At 38.4% G+C, this 25,860-nt stretch overlaps 1 protein-coding gene across 1 annotated transcript; it reads left to right on the top strand.

The window, feature by feature from the left end:
• The first annotated feature begins 7,414 nt into the window (after window positions 1-7,414).
• On the top strand, window positions 7,415-9,560 carry LOC138208670 (galactosylceramide sulfotransferase-like). Its single transcript, XM_069166737.1, has 2 exons — window positions 7,415-7,542; window positions 8,414-9,560. Exons 1-2 carry the CDS (start codon window positions 7,415-7,417, stop codon window positions 9,558-9,560), a joined length of 1,275 nt encoding a protein of 424 aa, XP_069022838.1.
• Window positions 9,561-25,860: the final 16,300 nt, after the last annotated feature.

Raw genomic sequence — 25,860 nt, 5'->3', positions numbered from 1 at the left:
ACCTGCCAGACGAACAAGAGGGATGCATTTTGGTCATTTTGCTAACAAGGACATCCTCCTCAAATCATCTACTAGGTATACCAATACCTGAATTAAGTTGTTCAGATTAGTACACTTGTGTTGTTCATGTTGTAATGTTGACCTTTATTGCTTTAATGGCTTTTTTTGTTTTTAAAAACACATTATAATGGAATATACAGTACATAGTTTTAAATAAAGAAAATACTTCTCTGTTTGGATCAGAAAGGGTAATCCATGGTGTAGTTCAACTCTGGGACACAAGCCAGGGACTGATCGCCCCCTGGCTGGGTCACTCAGGGGACGGTGTCGGATGATCTAACACCAGAGACACCCTGTGTAGGTTCATCACTGAGGATGTGACAAAGTCGCACCACCTGGTGTTTTTCTGGTAAACCTGTTTGGGGTTTGTTTTGATGACGAGAGGTTGAAGAGTCTTGCTGAATTTTTTTTGTATTGACAAAGCAAGTTTTGTTTAGAAAACTTGGTGCCCTAATATCTTCAGCAGAGCTTCATTTGAATACATTGTAGTGCGGCGAAATGGTGGGAATGTTACCAAATTGCAAGCCTCAGAAAAATAGAGCAAATTGGCTGAGTTTGGATTAACTATTGCAATTATTAGATTAAGATTTCCTGGAGCAACGGATAGATGTCCAGAAAGTGCAAACTTCAATTAGATCATTTATCTTTTTTCATTCAAAGGAAAACTTTCAAAACAGTGTTTTCAAGTGGAATAACATTTCTGTCTGAATTAGTTTACTCTGATCAACAAGATTTGCAGGTGGCATTTTATTCTGATTAAGTTTAGATCATTTGATTTTCCAATTAAATCCCTCTTATAGTTCATCATAAAATTAGACCACAAAAAGTGTAGACTATTTTTCTTTGTGAACCTAGGGAGTAAAAAAGAGACAGAACAGAAAATAATGTACCAAATCAAAAACATCAGAAAGGAGATTTTAAAAAATGATATAATGCTTTTTAGTTCAACGTTCACCAAGTTAAAACCAGCAGGTTTGCAGGGTCAGGACTTAAATCTAATACAAAATGTATTTTGTATTAACTGATAGAATCACCTAGAGGACACTTTTTTTCAACATTTTAAACTCACAAACATCAGTTTCAATCATTCTGCAGCAGTTTTAGACCCTAAAGGCACCTTTGTCCACATCAGTTCCGACCTCAGATACAGATTAAAAAAAAAAAAAGTCCTGAATCCATTGCTGTAGTTTCCACCGTTGGATTGAGGGAGATAAAATGGGAAAGAGATTTGAAAGAACACCCTGAAGAGACGTAAAGATAATAACGTACCGATGAAGTGTCTGTGTGGACACAGCAGCCCAGTCACTCTCAACACACAAGATAAATACAGGAAGAGTTTTACAGTCAGATATAAATCTCAGTGTTCAATGATTCACAGCATCCAAAACAAAGCGACAGTGGCTGGTTCTTGCCATAATCAAAGCTTACATCAAAGTGTTTGGAGACAAGTTGCTTTCCAGCATCAAATGAAAAATACAACTTCCTCTTGTCTCAGTCACTTGAGTAATCAAATTTCCACAGCTGAAACTGTGAAATCTCATTTGTTCCAAAGTAAAGTATCGCTTTGAAAGCAGGGCAAGCAGCAAGAGAATGGAGGAAAAACCAGCAGAAAGGGATGGGAAGAACAAGTGAGGCGAACTAATTAAGGAGAAAGTGGCAGAAAGAGAGACAGGGAAGAGGAGCAATTCAGTCAGAAGGCTTTATGTCTCTGTACTGATGCGTGTGTGTGTTTGGACATGCTTGTCTAACTTCTAAATCCTCTGCAAAGTCAGAGGAGTCTTTTATTCCCAAGATGAGTAAACATTGGCCCACGTTCTGTCATCACGACTGCTGCGCCTTCAACCAAAGAGAGGCTGTTTGTTTCTCTCCCTCCTCCGATGCCGAACACCCATTTCATAGAGAACCGATAGGGCAAGTAAATACTGAGCAGTACCCCCCCCCCCCCCCCAAAAAAAAAAAAAATACACATTTTAAAAATGTCATTATTGTTCCTCTACATTTGCCTAATGAGAAAACAGAAGCGGAGGCGAGAAGATCGTACATATAGTCCATAATGTTCACGCTCCCACACACACACACACACACACACACACACAGTCCTCACTGTATGGGACGCGCATCTCCATGCGGATGTAGTTATTATTAAAGCCATGGTTCTGATTTCTCATATCCTTAGTATTCATATGCAAAGTTGGTGTTTGGTTAGCACGTAGGAGACTCGTTTTCATTTTCTGTTGCCTAGTGGGGTTGGATATTCAGCATTCATCCAAATATGAGTTTATCACCCCTCCTCCATCTGTTATCGTCTCATTCCCTCCCTGCAGCACCCAGTGGAATCTGCCGCAATGCTGCTATCAGTGTGCGAAATATCCTGTGACAATCGGGGGGGGGTCCTGGTGCCGTGGGCGGTGCTTCCAAAACAGATTAGTCATACATCAGCCACTTCAAGTAACTGTACAAGAACTTTTACACATTGTATTGGTCTTCCACTTTTTTGTTTCGTGATATAAAATCTGTTGAAGTACTGAGGGGGGAAAAAAACGTCCCCCAAGATAAATTAAGGACTTTTACTTTGTAAATGAGGTCACCTTTTTTTAAAATTATTATTATTATTTAATATCCAGAGTAGGAGATCCATGGAGATTAAATGTATTGATTATTTACCTTATTTTTCCACATTGGACAAATTTGAGTTGTTGTTTGCTACATTTTTGGTTTTAGAACAAAAGGCATATCTGTTGCATTTTGAATTATATCATAAATCTATGGCAATTTAGTGTTTCTGCATACTTTCTTTTCTTAGGTTTTCTGTTTGCGTCATAATTTGTTGGCTATTAGGGCCAGCTGCCGGACAGACCAAGATCCGATGAAAACCAATACTTTTTACAGCAAATACACAACGTCTTCACTTTAGAAAGTTTGGACCATGGAGGTCTTGGTTTAGTTGACTGGGCTACTTACTGTCCAAGTGCCCATGGGGTTTAAAAAGCAATAGCCAGCTTAAATCCAAGTGGTCAAAATAAGGCAGGGGACCAAACTCCCCAGTCGGTGGCCAATTTAAATCCACAAAGCAGAAGATATGCTGTCATGTTGCTCTTGATTTGGATGGGTATCTTTTTGCCTTGCAGCAGAATGACCCATTCCACTGCTCTCTATTAAACAAAACATATTTTGTGCGTATGGATTTTTTTTATTTTTTTTTTTGTAGCTGACTATAGCATCTGTCACACAAACATCTCCAGTTATCCATTCTTCCGGCAGATGTACCCCTTCTTCCTTCTCAAAAAGCAGCAACCCCTTTAGAAAAATCATCCCAGCTGTCCGCTTTTAATATTAAGCCAAATGTCGCACAGCTTCCATTCTTCTGTTTGTTTTTGTGTCCAACGATGTGGCAGCAGGTCACAACTTCAAACCCTTTAAGCTTAGTTTTCATTGGGCGTTGTGCTCATTAAAGGGTGCTCTATAACTGGTCTGGGACCCGGAGCAGAGTCAGTATTTTATCCAAGCAGGTAGCTGAAGCACTTTTTTTTTTATGTAAGGCCTGTTCACTGACTATCTACCAATCTACCCCGAAACTCTATGGCAGTGAAATCAAGTGTGCGTTTTGTTTTTTTTATTTGACATTGTAACTTCAAATTTCATTTTGGTGGATAGCATCTTACAAATTTAGTAGTATTTCTGTTGAACTAGTAACTAGTGCAGAGAGACAATTAATTACACCCTATTTTTAAAATACTGTAAATTTCTTTCAAATGCCGTCAATGCTTTGAATACAACATACTTCTACTGTGTTATTTTAAAAACGCTAAAAGCTATACAACGGCAAACCTTGTCGCACAGGTAAATGTAAATGAGAGTCCGCTGAAATACCTCTCAATTGGGGGTCTGAAAACCCCTACGTATTTGGCACTCTGGCTGCTACCACGTAAGGAATCATGTGCACCTTTTACCATTAGCTGTGATATTAAATCATGCATCTCAGTGCTGACAATATGCAGTAAGTCTCCCAATGCAGTGCTTCGAATGTCTTATACGCATCGAAATCAAACACCGTGTTATTCCTCATAGCTCCACCTAAGCTTTCTTCAGCGCTCTGCTTAGTGCTTACTGCTGTTGGTCTATAGGCCACCAGAGAACAGGTAATACCGAGGTAAACATTGGCCTGCTGGACTCTCAGGGCAGTTGTTTGTCCATAAACCACAGCTTTTGCAGCACAAGCTGTTGGGGGATATTTGATGGAAATTTAATGCTTACTGTGCAAGAGATGGCTGTGGTACAGTATAGTAGAGGTCAGCCGCAGTTGCATGCATATGTTTTCCCTTTACACCTTGTGTTGATTTTTGAAATGAAAAGAAGTCAATTAAACCACTGCAGCAAACAGACATTAATTACTAATACTTTCTCCAAATGTTAATGCAGTTACTTACTGAATACTGAAAATTTGCTCACAATATCTAAATTACAAAGAAGCGACCGTCCATGTTGGGACAAACTTAGTGTAACAATATTCATATTTAGTAAACTTGTCAGGTTTGTGTATGTGACTGACTGATCACTATGTATACGAAATTTAGTGCATCCATCAGATGAAAAACTATCCATCCATCCATTATCCATACCTGCTGTCTCCTGAACAGGGTCACGGGGGGAGGGGGGGCTGGAGCTTTGGGTGAAGGCAGGGTACACCATGGACAGACCTCCAGTCCATCACATGGCCGACACACAAAAACAGACGATGAAAAACTAAAACATGCTGTCTCCTGAAATCGGTTCACTGACAACAGTGTAAGAATCAAACATGATACATTTATGTATTTTGGTGATGGTATCATCTGTAGTGATGGTTTCTCCAGCCAAAGAATTTCACAAATTAATGTTTTTTTTTTTACCACTGATTTTCTTCTCTTTAGAGTTTTACATCCAATATAACTGATTTTGATTTAATGACCTGGAGCATCATCACAGTCTTTGTGATCTTTAAAAGATAAAGAATAGTTGAGCCTGTACGCTACAGATTAGTTTACAAAATTCTTAATTATGTTGTTGAGATTAAAAAAAAAGAGAGCTGCGTACAGATCCACAAGTGTGGAACACTTCATTCATTTACAGTTGACTAATGAGCAGCAGTGGTGGTACAGCGGGGCTTTGAGGTTACCAAACTAGTGCTCACGCTGTCATTCAAACAAATTTCCCCTGTCCCACTTTTCATTATGGTAATGGGGTTTAAATATAGTGAAATATCCAGTTGTGTTCTCTAAATTAGGGGAAAGGGGAAAGCGACATGACTTTGCTGCATTTGGAGGAGATTTAGGATCTATTGCACCAGACCCTCATTTTGCTACATATTCTGTCTTCAACCTTTCTATTAATCAAAGTAACTCTTCATAAATTGGGGGGGGGGGGGGGTTGGTTGTTGGGTTTTTTTTTGCTCTGTAGATCTGTGCTCTGCCTCAGAGGATTATTGGTACCCAGGAATGTGGACTGTGATGTGAAGTCATTTTTCTTTGTAACTTTGAACTTTACTACCATCTACTGGATTTTAAAGGGATAGTTTGGTGTGTTGGAAGTGCGGTTGTCTTAAGGAACTGTGTAGTGTATTACCAGGAGTAGACGGAGGACGGCATGTCCTCAGTTTGAATAAGCAGGCAGCTCAGTCACGCCTAAAAGATTCAATATCATTAATAAAGTAACTACCTAACCTAACCTAACCTTTACCTTGCTGTCAGACATTCCTTTACCCCAGAGAACTGAAGCCAATCTCTTCAAAGAGTTATCTTTGGCAAAGACAGAAATGTTACCTTGCAGAATTTGGGAGTTTCTAGTCCTCTGCTTTCTTGATGAGTTAGTTTTGTTTGTGTCTGTGTCACTGTGTGGCTTTGATGGGTTTTTAATAGATTTGTCTGGATCAGAACTAACACAAAAGTCACACAGTAACAGAAACCAACTAACTCAGGTAAAATGTATGTTTTAGTCAAAGGATTCCGGTGGCTTTGAAGAGAGCAAGGATGGATCAGCCACAACATTAAAACCACCAAGTGTCCTTGCGGTTGTTTTGCCCTGAATTCTCTGGTGAACATTTATAACCGAAACGTCAAACATGCAGTAGTAATCTAATCTATGCTATATAACACAGGTGAAAGTGAAAGCTGAATTTTGCTTCTTTACTTTTGCAAAGTGAGGTTTAATCGTTGTTTTCAGTTCACATAGAAAAAGCATGTGTTATATTACTGGGTTGTCATTTATACGTTGTAAGTGTGCCTCGGTTATCTCTGCTTATCTGTCAAAGCATTAGTCTCCTCCCTTTTACAGCTTTGTTGTTCCAGTGTGTTTATGGAGGTGAAACCATTCTTTTCACTCATGTACCGAAAAGGGACTTGAAGTTGAGTTGAAGTTAATGTATAACAACTTCGAGCATGCTTCATGAATTTCTTTTGTTTGATTCAGTCAGTCACACCTGTGACTCGGAGTCTGATATAGCTGGGCAAGTTTTTATGTCCATATTGATTTGCTTGCATAGGGGATGACAAAGTCTGGCTTCAGATCAATGCAAACATGAAGTAAACACAGCCATAAAGGAAGAAATTAATTGAGAGGGCTACATGAATGGTGAGTTTATATTTTTCCCTGGCAAATTTAATGCTTTGACTGTAATTTGTGCCTTTATATTTTCAGGGCATATCAAAGATTTTTTTTGTAAACTTTTTTCATGCAAATCTATGTTTTACATTTTTATGTTCTTAAATAAAGTCATAAGAAAACAAAATAGACTAAACCCTATTTTGTTCTAAGGGACGAAGTTATGGAGTCCTTGCTGCCTGGTTTCTAGTTCAAAAGATCTTTATGACTTGATTAAAGAAATAACGGCAATAGATTTACAACGCTGCTCCAATGATTCTTGTTCATTATTATTTTCATTGGCTGTTGTAATAAAAAAAAAATAGGACTAGTAATACAGACATTTTGTTTTTATAATTTGGAATAAACAAAAAACTGTAGTGTTTTGTCTTTGTAGTTCTACTCTTGTCAGTCAAAGCATTCTGGGGGTTGGACCTCATTTTAGATATTTTTTTTTTATGCTAACCTGCAGCAAATCCCCAATCTGCTGGATTTATGTTTAATTGATTTTGATAAGTTAAAACAAGTGATTTTTATTTTTTATTTTTTTAGTCTGCTGTAGATATTGACCATCAGGAAGATAAAGCTTCATTTTTGCAGTAATGGAAAATGTTTGCCATAATCAAATGAAAAAGATTAATGCGTGAAGGGAAGTGTGACGCAGACCACGTTTGTCCTTCCCTCTGTCTTTTCATTCTTCCTCTTTTCGTGAAGTGATCTTTTTCAGTTTCCTGTGACCATGTTTCAAAAGAAAAAGTGGGCCTGGTGGCAGCGTTGGGCGAAACATGTCGCTGTGGGTTCTGTTCTCATCACTGTGTTCCTGCTTTACTGCCTTTCAACACTACAGATCAGCTTCAATCCACCAGAGTAAGATGGCGTCAAGTTTCACTTTTAGAGAAAATGATAATGACTGGGCAATTATTGGGAAGATAAGGCACCAGTAAATATTGCATTACCTTTAAAATTGTCCAATCTGCAGATAAAGCAGCTGCAGAGATTAAAAAGAAAAAATACATTATGCAAATTGCCTTATAATTTATTTTTGTTAATCTTCTCGTGTTTTCCAAACTTTTGACCTTTTTTTTCTATAACTTATAGACCTTATCTTATAGCTTTAGCACTGTACAGCTTAGTTAAACATAGTGAGTCCTTATCGACAGATGATAATAACTGTATGCTTCTTCCTCAAAGTGCAACAGACTTCTGGCTCCCAGAAATGAGAAGTTCACCTTAAAGTACCTGTGCTCATTATTGGTTTCTTTAGTAGCTGCCAGATAATTGAGTCAATAATAGGTGTTTACTTGGTTGACAATAAATGCGGTCCCTGTGGGTATTATTTGCTATAGAATTTAAAGCATCTAGTTAAGTTCAATTTGAATTTCATGACTTCGGCAGTTAATTACGGCCCTGAGACCCGGGCTGACAAACACTGTTTTAAGTCACACGATTATAATGACTGTAATGTCATTTTATTAGTAACTAATCACTATAAACCTCCGTACACTGCAGGGATATGCAATTAATGATTTCATTAACTTTACAAAATGTGCTTGTCTTACATGGCTGGAGACTTTCAACATTCAAAAGAATACACTTGTAAAAAATCTCTGTAAACTCTGAATTCTTAGAAGACATTTGCTCTCTATATCTGTCAAACACAAGTACATAACAGTACTTATCACAGGACATTTGCTATGATAAATTATGGTGACACTTTCCCCACGCTGACTTCTTCCAGGTTCCCAGTGCCTCTCTCCTGTGCTCCCCGATCGAGCCTACAGAGCAGCCAGCCAAACACAAACAGCTCACAGCAAGACAGTGAGATCTGTGCTCCTAAAGTAGACCTCATGTTTATGAAGACCCATAAAACTGCAAGCAGCACCTTCCTCAACATCCTGTTCCGCTTTGGAGAGAAGTATAAACTCCAATTTGCCTTCCCCAAAGGCCGAAACGACTTCCACTACCCCTCACTTTTCTATCGAACACATGTCAATGGCTACAAATCTGGGATGTGTTTTAACATCATGTGTAACCACATGCGTTTTAACGCACCAGAGGTGGCAAAAGTGCTGCCTGGAGACACAGTCTACGTCACAATCCTGCGAGACCCAGCAGAGCTCTTTGAGTCCTCCTTCCATTATTTCAGACATATTGTCCCTCTGACCTGGGGGATAGCGGGTGAAGACAAGCTGTCCGAGTTCCTGCGAGATCCTGACCGCTACTTCAGCCCAGATGGAATTAACTCCTTCTACCTAAAGAACATGATGTTTTTTGACCTTGGGGGGGACAACACGCTCGATCCAGATGATCCACGTGTGGAGGAGAGCATCAGGCTCATTGCTGAGCGTTTTCATTTGGTCATGCTAACGGAGCACTTTGAGGAGTCACTCATCCTCCTTAAGGACACACTCTGCTGGGAGATGGACGAACTCCTCTTCTTCAAGCTCAACTCCCGTAAGGAATCCACTGTATCAAAAATGACCCTGGAGCTGAGGACGAAGGCCCTGGAGTGGAATGCCATTGACTGCAAGCTTTACAAACTTTTTAACTCGACCTTCTGGGAGAAGGTGGAGGCATATGGAAGAAAGCGTATGGCCATGGAGGTGGCAGAGCTCAGGAGGAGGAATGCAGAGATGGTGGAGATCTGTATTGAAGGAGGTCACTCTGTCGACGCTGCAAGCATTCATGAGGCAGCCATGCAGCCGTGGCAGCCCATTGGAGAGAAGTCCATCGTGGGATACAACCTGAAAAAAAACATAGACAAACCCTACCAGGAGTTGTGCCGAAAGATGTTAACCCCAGAAATGCAGTACCTGACAGACTTGGGGGCCAACCTGTGGCTCATTAAGCTGTTGGGACATGTGAGAAAAAGCATTGACTGGTGATGAGACGAGAGAGAGCTGCCTGAGCTTTTGAGAGAACTACCGAAAACTGATTAAAACATAGTGTGATGCTTTCAGGATTTTCTAGAACGTGTTTACTTTTGCTCCAAATGACCATGCTGCTCTTATACAGCTTGGTATACAAGCATACATATTGCCTGCTGTATTTATAGAATGTATTTATTGCAGTTTGACTACGAGTTAAGACACTGTTGAAACCGGGAGCAGCTGATATCAAGTTGCGCAGACACCGTGTTTCAGATCTGTTCCTGTCCAGCTTGTAAAAATTAAACACATAAGAGCTTCAGGAGTTGAGAGCCTCAGATGTGAAACATCCTCAGGCAATACTTTCAATATACATCCATAACCTGCCATCGATACATTGCTGTATAGTACACAGTATGTTGCCGCTGTGTGTGTTACATGAATTAATATTACAATTCTGAAGATTGAGTCAGAGGTTTTGTAGATTTCATTTTCATTTGAGCCTGGAAAAAGTTATTCAATCCACGTCCGTGTCTGTAGTCTTTGTTTTAGCAAAGCAAAATGTCTCGTTTACACTGTCGGTCGAAAAAATACAAATGTCACACATTCATTTCTTCAGTCCTTTTTAAAAATTTATTTTAGGAACATTTTCGCCTCCTACTAAAAGTGTTAAATTATTTTCATGAAGTGGCTGCTTCTTATTTTAACGTCAGCAGTGGTATTTAAAGAAATGTCACTACACATGATACACACGTGGGAATTGAGTTATAGACCAATTAAAAATCAGTAGCTGCTTCAATTAATCTCTCAGTGCTTTCAAACAAGAGGAAGCCAACAAGCTACAAGGTAATAATTACTAAACTTGCTGCTACACCCATCAAAAATGCAAAATTATTCAAAGTGGAGAAGGGATATGTTGCTGCTTTTCAAAGCGTAAAATCGTCAGTCATAGGCCCCGAGGAAGGCTGCTGATGACATGAAGTGCAAAACAATAGGTGTATTACTCTCCATTAAAATGTGTTCACAAAAGATTTAGGTGGGCAAATGGGAAATTTTATCAGGTAGAACTCTTACGAATGTGCTACTCAATTTACGAGTGTCATGAATGCATTAGTTTGACAGCAAAAAACGTCCAAATGTAAAAGGAAAGAGGAAAACGCTGAATCAGTAACACAGTAATTTGTGTAAAAAAAAAAAAATTTTTAAAAAAGGTGAACAAACAAGAGAACTGCACAATCTTTACATGCTAATGAAAAAAAACAAAACACCATCTGTTTTTCAGAGATGTAGTGAAGACACAGTGAATACTACAGAGAGCTCCTTTCTGTCCTCCTCGCCCTGGTTTATTTACCTGCCTCCTGCTAACTGAACTTTTACTGCCCAGCAGCTATTAGCAGGTGTACAGTCCCACCATAAATGAATGGGGGGTGTTTTTTCAGTTGTACCAGGTTTCAACCACATTTCACAAACACTCCCCGCTCACTATACACAGTTATTTAGTTATTAAAGACTGCTATTTATTCTTTTATGTCATGTCTGTATTAAAGATTTTCATCTGATTGAAGACATCAACTATTGTGACATATTTCTTTCAACAGGTGGTTGAATTAGAAGGTTGCTGGTTTCTGATCTGTGGTCGGAGAAGTCAGCGTGCTCTGCTGCTTTTTTTTTTTTTATATATACAGTTGGCAATATTACTGTATATATAATTCACTTTGTATGTGTCTGTGAGTTTATATTCTTTGTCTAAACACACGCACATCTGGAAGTAAAGAGAACACCTCTCTTGACAGCCTGTTGGTTTCACTGCAGCACTCCTGAGCCATAAATGAGCAATATTTAATCAGGCGTGGAACGTCTTTACTCGAGGCTGAAAGCAAAAATAGAAAATCAGGATGAGGATAGTACTTCATTCAAATTATTCGTTCCTGTCCAGAACAGATGCAGACTCCCTTCCCCGGGCTATAAACTAGCAACTCGTTTAATAACTAAGCACAGGTGACCTGGATAACATAAAAAGTGTAGTTACGTAGCCAATATTTAGACTCGCTGCTGTATTTTAAGCGACACTATCTGAGAGCAGAAAAGTCTCAGATATTAAGTCATATCACAGGACAATGAAAAATATTCATTTAAACCAGATGGCTTTTAAGTGGCCTGTGACCCCCAGCACTGAATTATGTGACTTTTGACTATATATTGAACTTAAATCTCTAAATGTCTTTAAATTCCAATTCATTTTAGGAACATAAAGTAAAGTACATGGATATTTAAGTAAATAAGCTAAACAGGTAGTTTTACATGTGATTTGTGACTTGGACAGGAATTTTCCAGCTGGTTGAAGGCTGACTGAAATAATTGTTTCTGATTAGAAAACTTACCTCTGAGCAGGTTTCCTAAAATTTTAAAAAGTGTTATGGGCATATCAGACTTGCAGTCTTTTATACGAGTTGCACTGTTCTGGTAAAGCTACCTTTAAGCTCTGATGCCAAATTATTCCAATGTGTGTGAACCACAATTCAAACACATTAAGAAATGAAAACGTTAAAAAGTTTTTGCGATCACTAGATTTAACAACTATCAGTTCTTACTTACTACTTCTTTTTAGTTTGTTTGTCAGATACATGTCGGTGTCATAGTTCCTGACTACACAGCAGACCTTCTGTTAAAGCTGGAGGGTGGCATCGTGTTAAAAGGTGTTGCGGTCGATTATTGATGCTAAGAAATCAGCAAGACAAGATTTTTTAGAAACTCTTTTCTGTCTGCTTCATTATTTTTCCAGTATAGTATCACAAATATTTATGAACTTGACCGTTTTACTTGGAAAACCACAAAACTGTTTTTCATCTGATGTCTCTGTTCTGAGTTCAAGTTCTTCTCCTTCATAAAGGTGGAGAAACAGGTAGACATTGTACCATCTAATACAAATGTGTTATCATTTTATGCTGTCTAATAACCGTTGTAATATGTCCTTGCACTTTCAGTTGATCATTGACAGACTCTCGTTAATGGTCAACTGAAGGTGTGGTCTTTCTATAGACTTGTCAGTCTAATTTTAAGATGAATCATATCACATTCGTATCACTGTTAGCTTGGTCCTCATTGAAATGTTATCTGCATTACACCAGAGTTAACATTGTGTTGCTCTTTTTGTGGACCTGTCATACGAAGCTGAGATAGCAAATCTATTGCTGGTTTAAACACTTGCTTGCCACATTTCTGATGTAAAAATCGACTTTGTACTTTACATCAGTTTAAAATATTCAGCCGTACTATGAAGATATTCCCAAAGATCAATGTTATGGTGAGTTTCAGTCCACCAACTGTTTCTCTCCATGTGCAGATCCACTTCTTTGTGCCAACGTTATTATTTTGCTGATTGAAATCTCTAATTGTTGCAGTCGACATTAAGACTTGACTTAAAACACTGAACACACGCTTATTATCAAGAGCTGCATGAAAAAGGATTAATTTCTTTTTCAGTAGGAGATGCAGTGAGATTGCTGTTTGTCCTGCAACAGCCAGTTTTAAGAAGCCTGATGTAAAGTTATTGTTGGCACTGTATCCGTGCAAACTAACATTAAAGGCTTCAAAGAGATTGTATAGTGTTTTTCTATTGGTTTACATGTAGGCACATACAATGTAATAAATTGGAGACTCTGTTTAGAACACATATTGGTTTACTTTAATCACATCAACACTGTTGGACTTGTAAGGTCCATTTTTACAAACTGCAGCATTGTGACCAGGTTCTGTTGGTAGATTACAAAGTTTTAAACACACCAAAAACATCAAACACCTTCAAACGAACTGTCAGCAGTTGAGTTGCATTTTGGGTAATATAGGTTTCGACAAGATGGAAGAGTGTTTGGAGTAATGATGATTTTTCTGGGTCAGCTGCATCAGTTCTTATTGTTTTTCCTGCCCGTTATGAGTCAGACAATTTTATAAGACTGCAGTGCAGGGGAGTATTATGATATCATATTACTAAGATGTCAAATATTGCTGTGACACTGACTAATACTGCAAAAAATGTAATCTGAACCAAAAGACATTTCACCCTTCATTGAGTTTTTCCAACAGAGATACACTTTTATATGTATGTCAGTTTTAGTCAGGAATCAGTAATAAAAGAGCAGAGTATTACTGATCCACATTTCCCACTGTGATTTTCCTGGATTCATTTAAACCAGTGACCATTAAATAACAGCTGCGCTTTTATACAGTGACTTATAAGTGGAAACACATGCAGAGGGGGGAAAAAAACCTATACGTAAACTAAGTAAATGAGCAGGAAAATAAATTGAAAACAAATGCAGATTTGTTTTGTCTTCCAGAAGTGCTTCTCCGTGGGGAGTACACTAGATGGCGCTGGAGACCAGCATTCCTACTGCTTCTGTCCAAGGTGAAGACGATGAGTCACTCCACAGATGCAGACCTTCATGGTGAATTGGGAAAAGAATGATGATGTAAGAGCCACGGGCACTGCCATACACACACATACACAATCATTCTTCATACGCACACCAGCAAATAAAAGACACACGGAATGGCACCTCAGATAGAAAAACACACACTTAAAAACATGGAGTCTTATACACACACTGAACTGTCAGACTGTCCTTCACAGAGAGAGGACATAATGCCCCTCTGAGATTGAAAGGCTTAGACAGACTAGACAAAGATACCGTGGCCTTCATACAAAAACAGCTCTGCTGGGAAAAGCTGCCAGTGCAGAGCTAAGACAAGTGGTGCGATATAGCAGAAACAGAAAATATTCACATTTTTCAGTATTACATCGCTGAAATTAGCACAGACAGTTTTGATACAGTTGTCTGCAATGAAGTTTCCCATGTAAGAATTTTGTTGGAAAAAAAGGTTGCCAATATTATAACAAGCACAATCGAGAAATGTCTTAAACACAAGCTGATTTGCTTTACAAATGGTTAATCATATTAGTTAGGATGGCCGTTGGCAAGTGTGTTGATGTAATTAAATGAAACAATTAGTCATTATCAAGTAAGATAATCTGTTTATGTTTGGGAATCACTCAGGAATGAATCGAGGTTGTTGCATATTTTTTTAATTGAATAGATTTAAATACACAGATTTACATTTCTGAGTGAAACGTTAAAAAATAACATTCGGTAAAAGCGCCTCCAGCGCACTGGATTCAAATGAATGGATCACTGACAGGCTTTAGCAAAGCTCGATGACAGCCCATCGATTTAAATCAGGTGTGCTGATGGAGGGAAACATCTTTATCCTGTACATGCAGGGCAGTGGATTCACAGGATTAGGATTGAGAACCACTGCTCTATAATCAGTGCAGAATTCAACATCCTTTGTCCTTATGGCTCTCAATTTAGAAATAGAAAAACTTCCCTCCAAAAAAAACCTTACAAAATGGAAAAACACAGGAGTAATCCTTTTTACAGCACAAACAGACATGCAGTCGATGAAAATGCATGAAGAAAAAGTCATCAGAAAATCAACACTATAGATTAAAAGTATGGACAGTTAGATGTCATGCTATGAAGATGAAGAATATTATCCAGATGGATGTTAAACAGCTTCGAGGTATGGAGGTATGACCTCAGCTGTATGACCTCAGCTGTATGACCTCCTCATTACCAGGAAAACAAACCAAACATGCACGTGGCAAAAATCAGTTGAGGACCAGTTGAACATAATAGGAGAGGGTTTTATCAGCGAGGCTGCTGAACTCATCCCTCATGACCAGAAAGTTTATGGTGTTTTTTTGTTTTTTTTTGATGACTTTTTGTTTGTGTACAAGGCCACGCTTCTATTTTCAGATCTTTTCATGGAATATAAAAAAATGTATATATTTTGTGGACACAGCTGTTATCACTATAAAGTTAAAGGAATGAAACGGTGATGGTCACAGTTTATTGATAAAGACAACAGGGTGAATGAGTAAGAAGTTCCTTGTTTTCCCTGAACATGAGCGTCTTTCTGAGAAGTTGATTAACACTCGATAACTCACAAAATTTCGAAATTGTCAGAAACCTTTGGTCTTAAAAAAAAGTTTCTGTATGAGACATCGACCATTTCCTTGAGTAAAAGATATAAACCCAAATATTAACTGCTTGCATGACTACTGAGGTTATGAATCATCACAAGACTGCTGTTGACTGAACACGCTTCATTTCCACTAACAGAAATGTGTGGATTCAGCCTCATGTCTTCTTTTAACACAGATGTGAATCAAATTCTAAATCTATTTAGAGAATATATCATTAAAAAGTCTGGTCCTAAAAATGTGCTGAATTTTGCACGCCCACTTTCTTTTCAAGTATAAACAAGATGATGCGAACGGACTTGGCACCAGGATGAATGATTCCTCCGAGTTTTTATCTGTTTTATCTTGTTTCTTTTCTATATTTCTAAATGTTCCTCTATATCTGTTTTTATGTGGAACACTGCATGTAATTCTCTTGCTGTGAAGCACTTTGAGCTGCATTTCTTGTATGAAAGGTGCTATACAAATAAAGTTTATCATTATTATTGTTATTACTGAGACTAACTGGCTGACTAAATCTTGATGGATTCCTGTTGTCCATTTCCCCCATTCCCCAGATCAACGCCATCACATAACAGATGTATTTCTATCTCCAACTCATTAGAGCAGAAAAGCACCAAACCAGCTTATTCTGGTTCTCAATAAAACCCTGAGCACGTGTTTGGATGTTGTTTGTGTATGCGTGTGCATGCATGTACATATGTGTGTACGTATATCTGTAACCTGCCCTACTAAATGTTGATATTGGAAATATTTACATATTCTTACAGTTTTTTTATCATTTCTTTTTAGGCAAACATTCAAAACATATAAGCAACAGGAAAGAACCATATCCTTGGTGCTGGTGTACTTTTCTATTGGATCAGACTTGCTAGTTTCCTCTCATCCCACTGAATACATGAACTGTACATCCGCATTTACAATGTTTTGTTTTGATAATATTGACAGGATTTGACATCTTGTGCTCTGTCTTGCCTTATCGTATGTTTTTCCTCATCTTTCCTAGATAATTAAATGCTTTATACTGCAAACAAGAAATTTTACAACAACATCTTCAACCAAACAACTGGTTAAGCTGAATTTTTGGCGAAGGGATGGAGCAGGCTTGCCATGCAGCGGTGTACAGCAGTCCCCTTCGTTTTCCTCCTCCCAGCTCCCCTGCCTCCTCCCTCCTTCCCCCTCCTCTCTCACGTGGATGTGGAGAGAGCAGCATGAGGGGTAACGCAAAAGAGCCTCATCTCCTTTTTTTACTGGGGCAGCTGTGCCGGGCTGATGTTTCCCATCTCTCTCCTTCCTTCTCAACTATTCTGTACGCCGCCACTCTTTTCTCTCCTCATTTTGTCATGCTTTCTTCTATCAGTCTTTGTTGTTTCTTTTCTTTTTTATCTTTTTGTTTCTCCCTTTGCCTCACTCGGGGGTCTTGTCCTCTTGTCCTCTGTTGCGCTCCATCATTTTTCTTCATGCTATCTTTTTTTTCATCTTCCTTTTGAGTTGCCTTCAGGGTCATTGGCAAATCACTCTCACACCTTTGACTTTTTGTGCGTGTGTGTGTGTGTGTGCATGTTTGTGGATGCCCTTGCAAAACTCTCATTGCCAAAGCTTCCTTTCATCCCTGAGATTAATTGTTTCTCATCTTATTCACATCCCAATAATTGATCAAGCTGCACAGTGTGCATTTGATAAAAAAAAATTAAAGGGCATTTTTATATTAACATTGCAGCAACTCTGAAACATGTTTTTCAAAAGTGCAAGCTACATTTGGACTCTTACTCTATAGTAATCACCAGAGGGCAGCTTAAGCAACTAGATGCTGGGAAGACGTCTTTGAAATTATTATTTTTTTTCTTCCAGAATGGAACACATTTTTCACAGTAACTAACCCTAAAGGAAATGTTTGACATTTTAGGAATACAAGCAATATGTAAATGTAAATTAGTTAACTTTGAGCCGGCTGGTACTGGCCGATGTTGGCAGGCTGTTTTCCTGTGCATCCAATGCTCTCATAAAAATCTCCTTTTAAATAAATAAAAAAAGAATAAGTATGTTTGTCACTGCCATGTTATCATGCAAATGAACATAGCAGCAATAATCCTGTCTCTCCTTCAGTCTACAGAGGATCGCCAGTGTTATTCAATCCCTTTTCTATAAACCTCTCACTCAGTATTAAGTCCTCCACACGGACCAAAATAGCCATGGGTTCTCCTTTGGGAACTACAGCAGAGCTGTGCTGTAATAATCTGTGTGTGTGTACGCATAGGCACGCATGCGTGTGTATGTGTGTGTGCATGTGTGAGCACACTCAACATTCAATGCCGATAAGGAGGCCGCCGTATTATTCCTGTTTTGTATTAATGTTTTACAGCAGAGTTCAACCTGCTTGTTTCATTGATTGTTGAAGACCCTGTAGCCTATTTTCAACATCCAGAGACATGTTCTCCCATTTGTTATTGACCCTAAAGGCAGATTCTCTAAGTTTAAGACTGTCCATAGTCTTTCGTTAACTGCAGAGGAAGCATCAGAGCAACCTGTCGGCAAACAATATCATCACATTTAGATAAATCAGAACGCTCACAGTGATCTCTGATCCCTGTGTTCTGCTGGTGTGTGTCTGTGTGTGTGTGTGTGTGTGTGTGTGTGTGTGTGTGTGTGTGTGTGTGTGTGTGTGTGTGTGTGTGTGTGTGTGTGTGTGTGTGTGTGTGTGTGCATGAATAACTTGCATTGGACATAAAATGCTGCTTAATCAGCAGAGTCAGACAGAGGCCCTGCCAGGAGAAAACAACCACGGCAGCAGAAAGGGAGAAAGAAAAATATAGGACAACTATACCAGATGGTGGGGTGAGAGAGGCAGAAAACAGAAAGAGAGAGAGCGAGAGTAATTGGACAAACAAAATTATACAGTTTTACCTCTCTCCAAACGCAGAGCAGAGATTCCTAAAATGGCTGATAGTTTGCAGGCAGATGTTGAAATGGTCACAGAGACAGGACATTTTTTTATATTTTGTTCAAGTACGTTTTCAACCATTGTAAAACTTTACAATCACAAAAACACCTAAAAAAAACTTTAACATCACTGTAATGATGACAGTTGCTACTTTTATAAAGATACCATTCACTATTAGATACATAGACACACAAAGAAATGACACCTCCATCTTCTTCAGCCTTGAGTTGAGATTCATCAGAAAGTCTTACATTATCAGTCAGCCAGTCTCTTGCACTCTCCCACTGGCAGTTGGGTTTGTTTGGCATTAGTGGGCTGGTGACATTTCCTTCATTGTTGCACAATGCAACATTTCCACATCATTATCCTCCACTCAGTTGTGCGTCAAAGACAAGACATTATTGTTACAGTCGTTCCTACATTGTTTCATGTTGATTTAATGTAGCCTCTCTTGTCTTTCAGTTGGTTGCAAACACATTCATTTATAATATACAAATAAACAGTGAAAGAATCCTGTCAGAGCAGCACAACAATTACAACTCATATTAATCAGGCGCAGGTTACTGAGATCACTCTGTTCAAAGAGACAGCAAGAGTTATATGAGTTATACGAGTTAGAAATACACCTTCATGCATTTGATGTTCTAGATATGGCTAAACTTGTAGTCTCACTAGAAAAACTGCATGAACCTTCCATACTTCTTATCAGTTTTGACCCAGAAAATCTTGTAAAGTTGTTGTTTTTTTCATGATGAACTAAATTTCTGGGAACTGAAGTAAACTAAATTTGAGCTGTAGAATTTCTGTCAAAAACTGACATCTGAACATAATTAATGTAACAGACTCACCAACCTAAACGGATGGTTAATGTTTTCTGAAGTCTTCTTTTCCCTACAGATGAACTAAAAGACATTATCACTGATATTTGCTGTAATTCCTGAAGAGTTTACCAAAGGTCATGACTTTGAAAATCATTTCAGTCGATTTCAGTGATATTTCAGGGATTCCACCACCAGTGTGGGTCCAAAATAATCAGCCTGAGAAAAGAGCAGCAGACAGACAGACTGAGAGAAAATAGACAGAGGTCAGTGTGGCTGCCAGCTGTTTGAGATGAATAGACCATTATACAGAACAGAGGGCAGCAGATGGCTCGTCAGCACACTGGCACACACACACACAGACATATTTTTGAGATGCCAAACAGGACACTCATGTGACCAAAAACAATCTGATGGTTGACATGTAATCATTTCTAAATGCTTTTTAGACATTTGAGCTTCCTTTTTTCAAAACTCTTCACACATTCAGCACAACAGTAGTCCGTGTAAATTATACAATGGATAACTTTTCATTGCCTTGATGCCTTCGTTATCAAAATTTTCTCAGTCACACTCAACCATGACCAAAACTATTAGTATTTAGCATGTTTATGTACTGTTAAAATTGCATTCAAAAACGGATTTTATACAGATACAGAAGCCCAACGACAGCGGATTACAATATTAGCAGAGCACTTACCCAGGGGATTATTCTCTTAAAATAAATAATAGAGTAAAAGAGCAAATCTTCAGCATAGGTTTTTCTCACTAAACTTTGATCCTGCTAGCTACAGAGAGAGTCCTTAGTCTTTTGCAGATACAGCCAGACATCCAGAATTCATTGCGATCGAGTATGTGGTCACGCAACTTGCTCATAAACCGATCCAGGGATGGAATGTAAACAACTCTGTGTCTGGACAGTCACATTCGCTCTTTCACAGAGGTCAGGGATGAAAGCAGGCACCAGTGTTACAGGTCCCACTTAGGTAGCGTCACCGCTGTGTAAGAGCACATCATGTGCAGGGGAACCCATATAGCTTAATGATCATCATAATTAATTATTCTAAGTCAAGATCAAACTAAAATTTGCACAAAATAATAATTTGTTTTATTTTGTATCACCCAGCGACAGTAAATACTAAAGTTTCAGTGTCTTGAATATATATTTAACTCTGATGTGTATACTAAATCATCCTCTTGTATTTCTAAATCAATGCAGATTCAATACGAGAATTCCTGCAGGAACCCAGGACCAAGAGGAAGAAGAGACTGACCATCAACCAACCACCGGCAGTTCAGGTATGCGTGATAAACAGCACACAATCCGAAAGTTATGCATTTTTAATTCAGCAGAATGGAGCACATTGTAGTCTAACTTACAAAAAATACAGTATGTTGGGGTTTTAATGTAAATTGGTATTTAAACATGGGCAAAATTTACTGTAAATACACAGAGGTTTGACGGTGGTTGACCTCAAGTGTGAAAGCAATTCAGAATCTTTAAAAGATGGTTACCGAGTTAATTTAGTGTCACAGCGATGAAAACCTCCAGGTTAGTCCGCACTGATTGATCTTTGCTGACTATGTGAAGAGTTTTGAAAAAGTGCTGTTGGCATAAAGAAATGTGTAAAAAAAAAAAAAAAAAAAAAAAAATGAAATCATATTAAAAAAAAAAACGAAAACACCAATTCCCACACACACACAAAGATGCTGATGCAAACGCACTCAAACTTAAATGCTCTCCGATACAAGCTTCGCTTTATCTCTCTCACAGTTACACACTGGTCAGGGCAGCAACACGTTCACTATGGCCGCCCACTGATAGAACAGTAAGAACACATTATGCAACATGCATTCAACAAACAACGTTCACCCATACTGAACCCGGCATTATGGAGCTCATCCCTTTAAGTCCTTTACATTAATCAGTCTGCTAAATGGGTTTCCTACCCAGTGACAAGATGTAATAGTCGTGTGACAAGCTTGTTGTTCATCAGTAGAACAGGGCAATGCCATTTATTTATGAAAGTTATAAGTAATATGTCTATTCTCTTGATTGACTGCATAAACCAAGTCTCAGTTGTGCTCTCAAGTTTTTCACAAATGTGTTTCTTTTGAATCTTTTTAATACTGTCTGCAGGACAGGGTCTAGCTGAGCATGTTCTCCCTTTGGTACCAGCCTCACATTCAGCTGAGGAGTACAGACAGTCTCAGAATATTTTTAAGTCTGGGATGGATTTCTGGGATAAAAAGAGGGTGATGGGATTTTACACTCAGAGAACGTCATTGAATAACAAAATCATATCATCGCGACAGAAGGTGTGTTAAGACCTTCTGTCACTGACGAGATTGTGTCCTATGTGTGCTCTCCTGTACCCATAACCACATCCAAAAATGATGTCACAGTATACCAACACACTCATAACAACACATATACTTCTGCATCATTTCCCTGAGGCAAAAAGTTAAAGCCCTCAAAGTTAAAAAATACAACGTTAGGTGATGTGGATATCATCATAGTCAGAAAAGCACGGGTGTAATAAATAACATGAACAAGGGCAGTATCACATAGTGAAGTGATTTTTTTTTTTTTCTAGTGTTCAGTTTATTGGTTTTTACGTTTTTCTGGGAATGTGAATGAAGACTCAGCGAATACGGCTTAATCCTGGCACAGCAAAGCAATTGTTAATGTTATGGGCTTTTCCTGACACGTCAAAACATATTAAAAAGGTCTATTACTGTTTCAATTAGTCTGATGACAGGTGATAATTCATTGAAAACTTGACTCACTTTCAGAAAATGATGAGACTAATTCCCGGATGTTAAAGGACTGTGCTTACTTGGGCCTTTAATTTAGAACTGAAAATTGTTTCTCTGAGATTTTACACTTTGACACATTTTGAAAGAGGACATCTGCTGATTTTAGAACAGCATGTGGTCATCACCTAGGAGACTCTACATGAGCATAAAATGCGTACACTTTCACACGTTTAGTCATCTTATACACATGAATCATACCTCGTGCTAGATGCAAGACAAAGCAACATGTGAATGCAAGTGTCAGGAAGAGTATCAATATGTCGTACTGTGTCCACAGAAATCTGAGGCAAATTGCTGTCAACAAGACCTCAATATTTCTTTGAAGTGTGTTTTCCGGACGGGCTCAACTGCCGCTCAACAGCTAACATGGTTCTTGTGAATATGCAGAAGCACTTTGGGGGATGGTTGGTCACAATCAACTGGTTCCTGGTGTCCTTTCCATATTCACACTGTTAATGATGCCTTTAAACTAAGTGTAGCCAGGGAAATGTTCAGAGCACACCATATTACATCAAACTGGTGTAAAGGACAGAACTTGTGAGACTACAAATGCTCCATTTATTAATTTAATCAACATCAAAACATTATGTATTTATAAAAAAATTGTGGGCAGTGTTCTCCCTGGAGACATGCTGAATGAGCTTTTTGTTTTACAAAAGAGGTCTGGGTAATGTCCTCTATATGCTATACATATTACTTGTGAAATGAACCATTTGCAAGAAGGACCAGATATTAGTAGTTCAGCTCAGGCATGGGCATGTTTTCTATGGCATGTAATTATCTGCTCACATGTTGCTTTTAAAATGACTGAAGAGATTAAAGAAAGAAGCCATACTGAGAGGTTGCTATTTCAATTTGTCTTGCCTGCCTGCTCCTGTAATAGTCAGATGCCAGATTACATGTTTGATTTGGTCTGTCCTTAATGAATAAAAAATGATCAGAATTAGCCAGAACTGCCCACGAGCATGTCAAAGATACACACAAGTGTGTGAAGTTTCGGCGCCAAAAACCATGTCGTTAGGTTTGGGAAAAGGTTGTGGTTTTGGTTAACTGTGACATGGCCGCTGTTGGGTTAGGAGCAGTGATCATTTTGTCCTGACCTGTTGGTGTTGTCAGTCACCAACATTGAAACCAAAGGTCCAGTTTGTAAATGAGAAATAAAACGTGACATAGAACATACATAACAGCATACACATTTGTTAGGCTCATGAGTTATGAGAATAAATTATTTTCAGACACTTGCAAGACAAATATATCTGAAACCCTGTCCTGCAACAACAATGGCCCCATTCAACAACTGGGACGATGTAGGTCATTTCTAGAAGAGCCAAAGAGATTAATTACAACTTCATGGGAAATCATTAGTCAATGTGAGCTACTGGCCTCAAAGGGGGTGTATGCAGTACGGCACTGTGTGCAGAACAACATGTATGTGTACAGTAAGTATTTAGGACAAACACTACATCATTTCATCATATGCTGACAGTAATTTAGAAGTTTGAGGAAATGATAGCAATTTTTTCATTCCATAACCAATACTCCACCTACACAAATGGACAACACACACACACACACACACACACACACACACACACACACACACACACACACACACACACACACACACACACATCCTATACAGTTGTACATGGAAGCAATGTCAATATTGAGTTTTGGATAATTTCTTTAAACTGTTCTTTTTCTGGGTCGGAATTAGTGTACATTACGACATACATCTTTATTCGAGAGAAGCAAGAATTTGATGCACGTTATTATTTTGGGGGGGGGATTTCTGAAATCAACACGGGAATGACCTCAGAACTATCAGTGGACTGTGCTTAAAAGTCAGATCAGTACAAGGGAACCAACAAATTTGATTGAACTCTATCAATTTAACAAAGAAGAGTGGTCAAATGTAGGTAAAATTCTGACCTTGTATGTATAATTCTGACCCTGTGTTAATTCCAGAAGACCCACAATAAATGGCTCTCGCACCAAATCAATTTTTTTTCTTTTACAGATGTAGGTTGTACACTTATTCTGCCCCAGAAAAAGAACAGCTCAAAGAAATCAGTGAAAGCTCAATACTGCCATGACATCCATGTACATAATTAATACATGTAAACCTCTTAACCACAACTGTATACAATATCATAACAAAAATGCTGCTCACAGCAACTGTGTATATATTCAACCATAATAATGTAATATTGGCTTTAATTCAGCCAGATTAGAATGAACAGTGTCAATTTAAGGTCCACCTGTGCACTGGAAAATAAAATGATCCATAATGTATAGGGGCCATATATTCTTGGACAGCCCTCTGTAGTCAGGTCATGCATGCAAGGCAGTGCTCCGTTCTTGAGACAGAAAGGCCAGTGACCACTTTGAATTGCTTGCCACACCAGAGCCAGAAATTGCATTCATGTTTTTAAAATGACCTATTATTGCTTATGTTTATGTGAATATGTACCACAATATTACCACAGAGAAAGAAAAAAAAAATTGAATCATAAAGTCACCATGGATTACTAAAGAGACAGAAAATGTCTCTGTATTTTTAGTCATAATAAAATAGTGAGATACATTAAACGTTCAGACATAAAGCATCCCTTCCATATTAAAACAATTACACTTGGCTTCTTCGCTGACATATATTTGCCACGTAAACATTTCCAGTAGCTCCTCAGCCTTCATTGTTCTCCTCAATCGTCCTCAGCCAGGCAGTGACATCATTCCCCTTTCACCCAGTTCTCTGATGGCTGCAGTGCGAGGTAACCAGCGGTCAAACAGCGATGCGTTCAAGGACCCTTCGAAAGCAACGGCAAGCGAAAATGTCGAGACAAAATTGGTCTGAAAGTTGTCTTTTTGATCAAAATCAGCCATATAAAATTAGACTTGAGACAAAGCAATTGATCCAGATGTTATTTTATTTTTTTTGCGCAAATAATAAGGGGCAGGAGAATTGTTGTGACAAATGACTTTGTGATACAATGATGCTGAATAACCTGCCTGGAATTTCAAGTGCTATTAACCCTCAGAAATGATTCACATTTTAAGAAAAATGATGACAATTTCTGTAATTTCATGCTTTTGAATTGATTGTGTCTACTTGTCTCATATTTCTCATATCGTCTCTCCTCACATATTTGTTAAAGTTCACAGATATGAAAGAGGCAAAGGCTATTTTGTCGTCTTTGTTTACTCCTCCTGGAAGAGGGGGAAACTCCATTGCAGATAAAACCCAACATAAAATTACTGACAACTAATAGCCTAGTCATAATCATAAATTCTCCAGTTTTTTTCATAATGAAATAGAACATTAAAATATTTAGAACAATGGTTTCAAATTAAGTTGGAAAGCATGCTATCATTATGGAAACCAAAATAAATTAATATTAACTCTCAATGTAGGCTGACTGATTAATGCTTTCTATGATCAATACTTGATCCTTGGTCTTGCCAATTCTTCCGACAGCACTTGAATGCCACATACGTGGCTAAGTTGCCAGCAGGAGAAGAGACCGTAAACCGGTGATTAACACTCAACTTCGGTGTCTGGAGTTGTTTTTTAGTGCCATGGCATTTTCAAGAAACGTGTTCAATCGTTTATTAAGTCACCTCGATGTTTTCTGTAACATTAAAGTGTTTACAGGTGAAAATGAAAAATGAGCGTCGTGTTTCTATCCGCACATC

This window comes from Embiotoca jacksoni, unplaced genomic scaffold (assembly GCF_022577435.1).
Source record: "Embiotoca jacksoni isolate LCO1_2020_lvr unplaced genomic scaffold, fEmbJac1.0.p SCAF_4, whole genome shotgun sequence".
Classification (NCBI taxonomy): Eukaryota; Metazoa; Chordata; class Actinopteri; family Embiotocidae; genus Embiotoca; species Embiotoca jacksoni.
The sequence above is the reverse complement of the archived record's forward strand: the minus strand, read 5'-3'. Positions and strand labels throughout refer to the sequence as shown.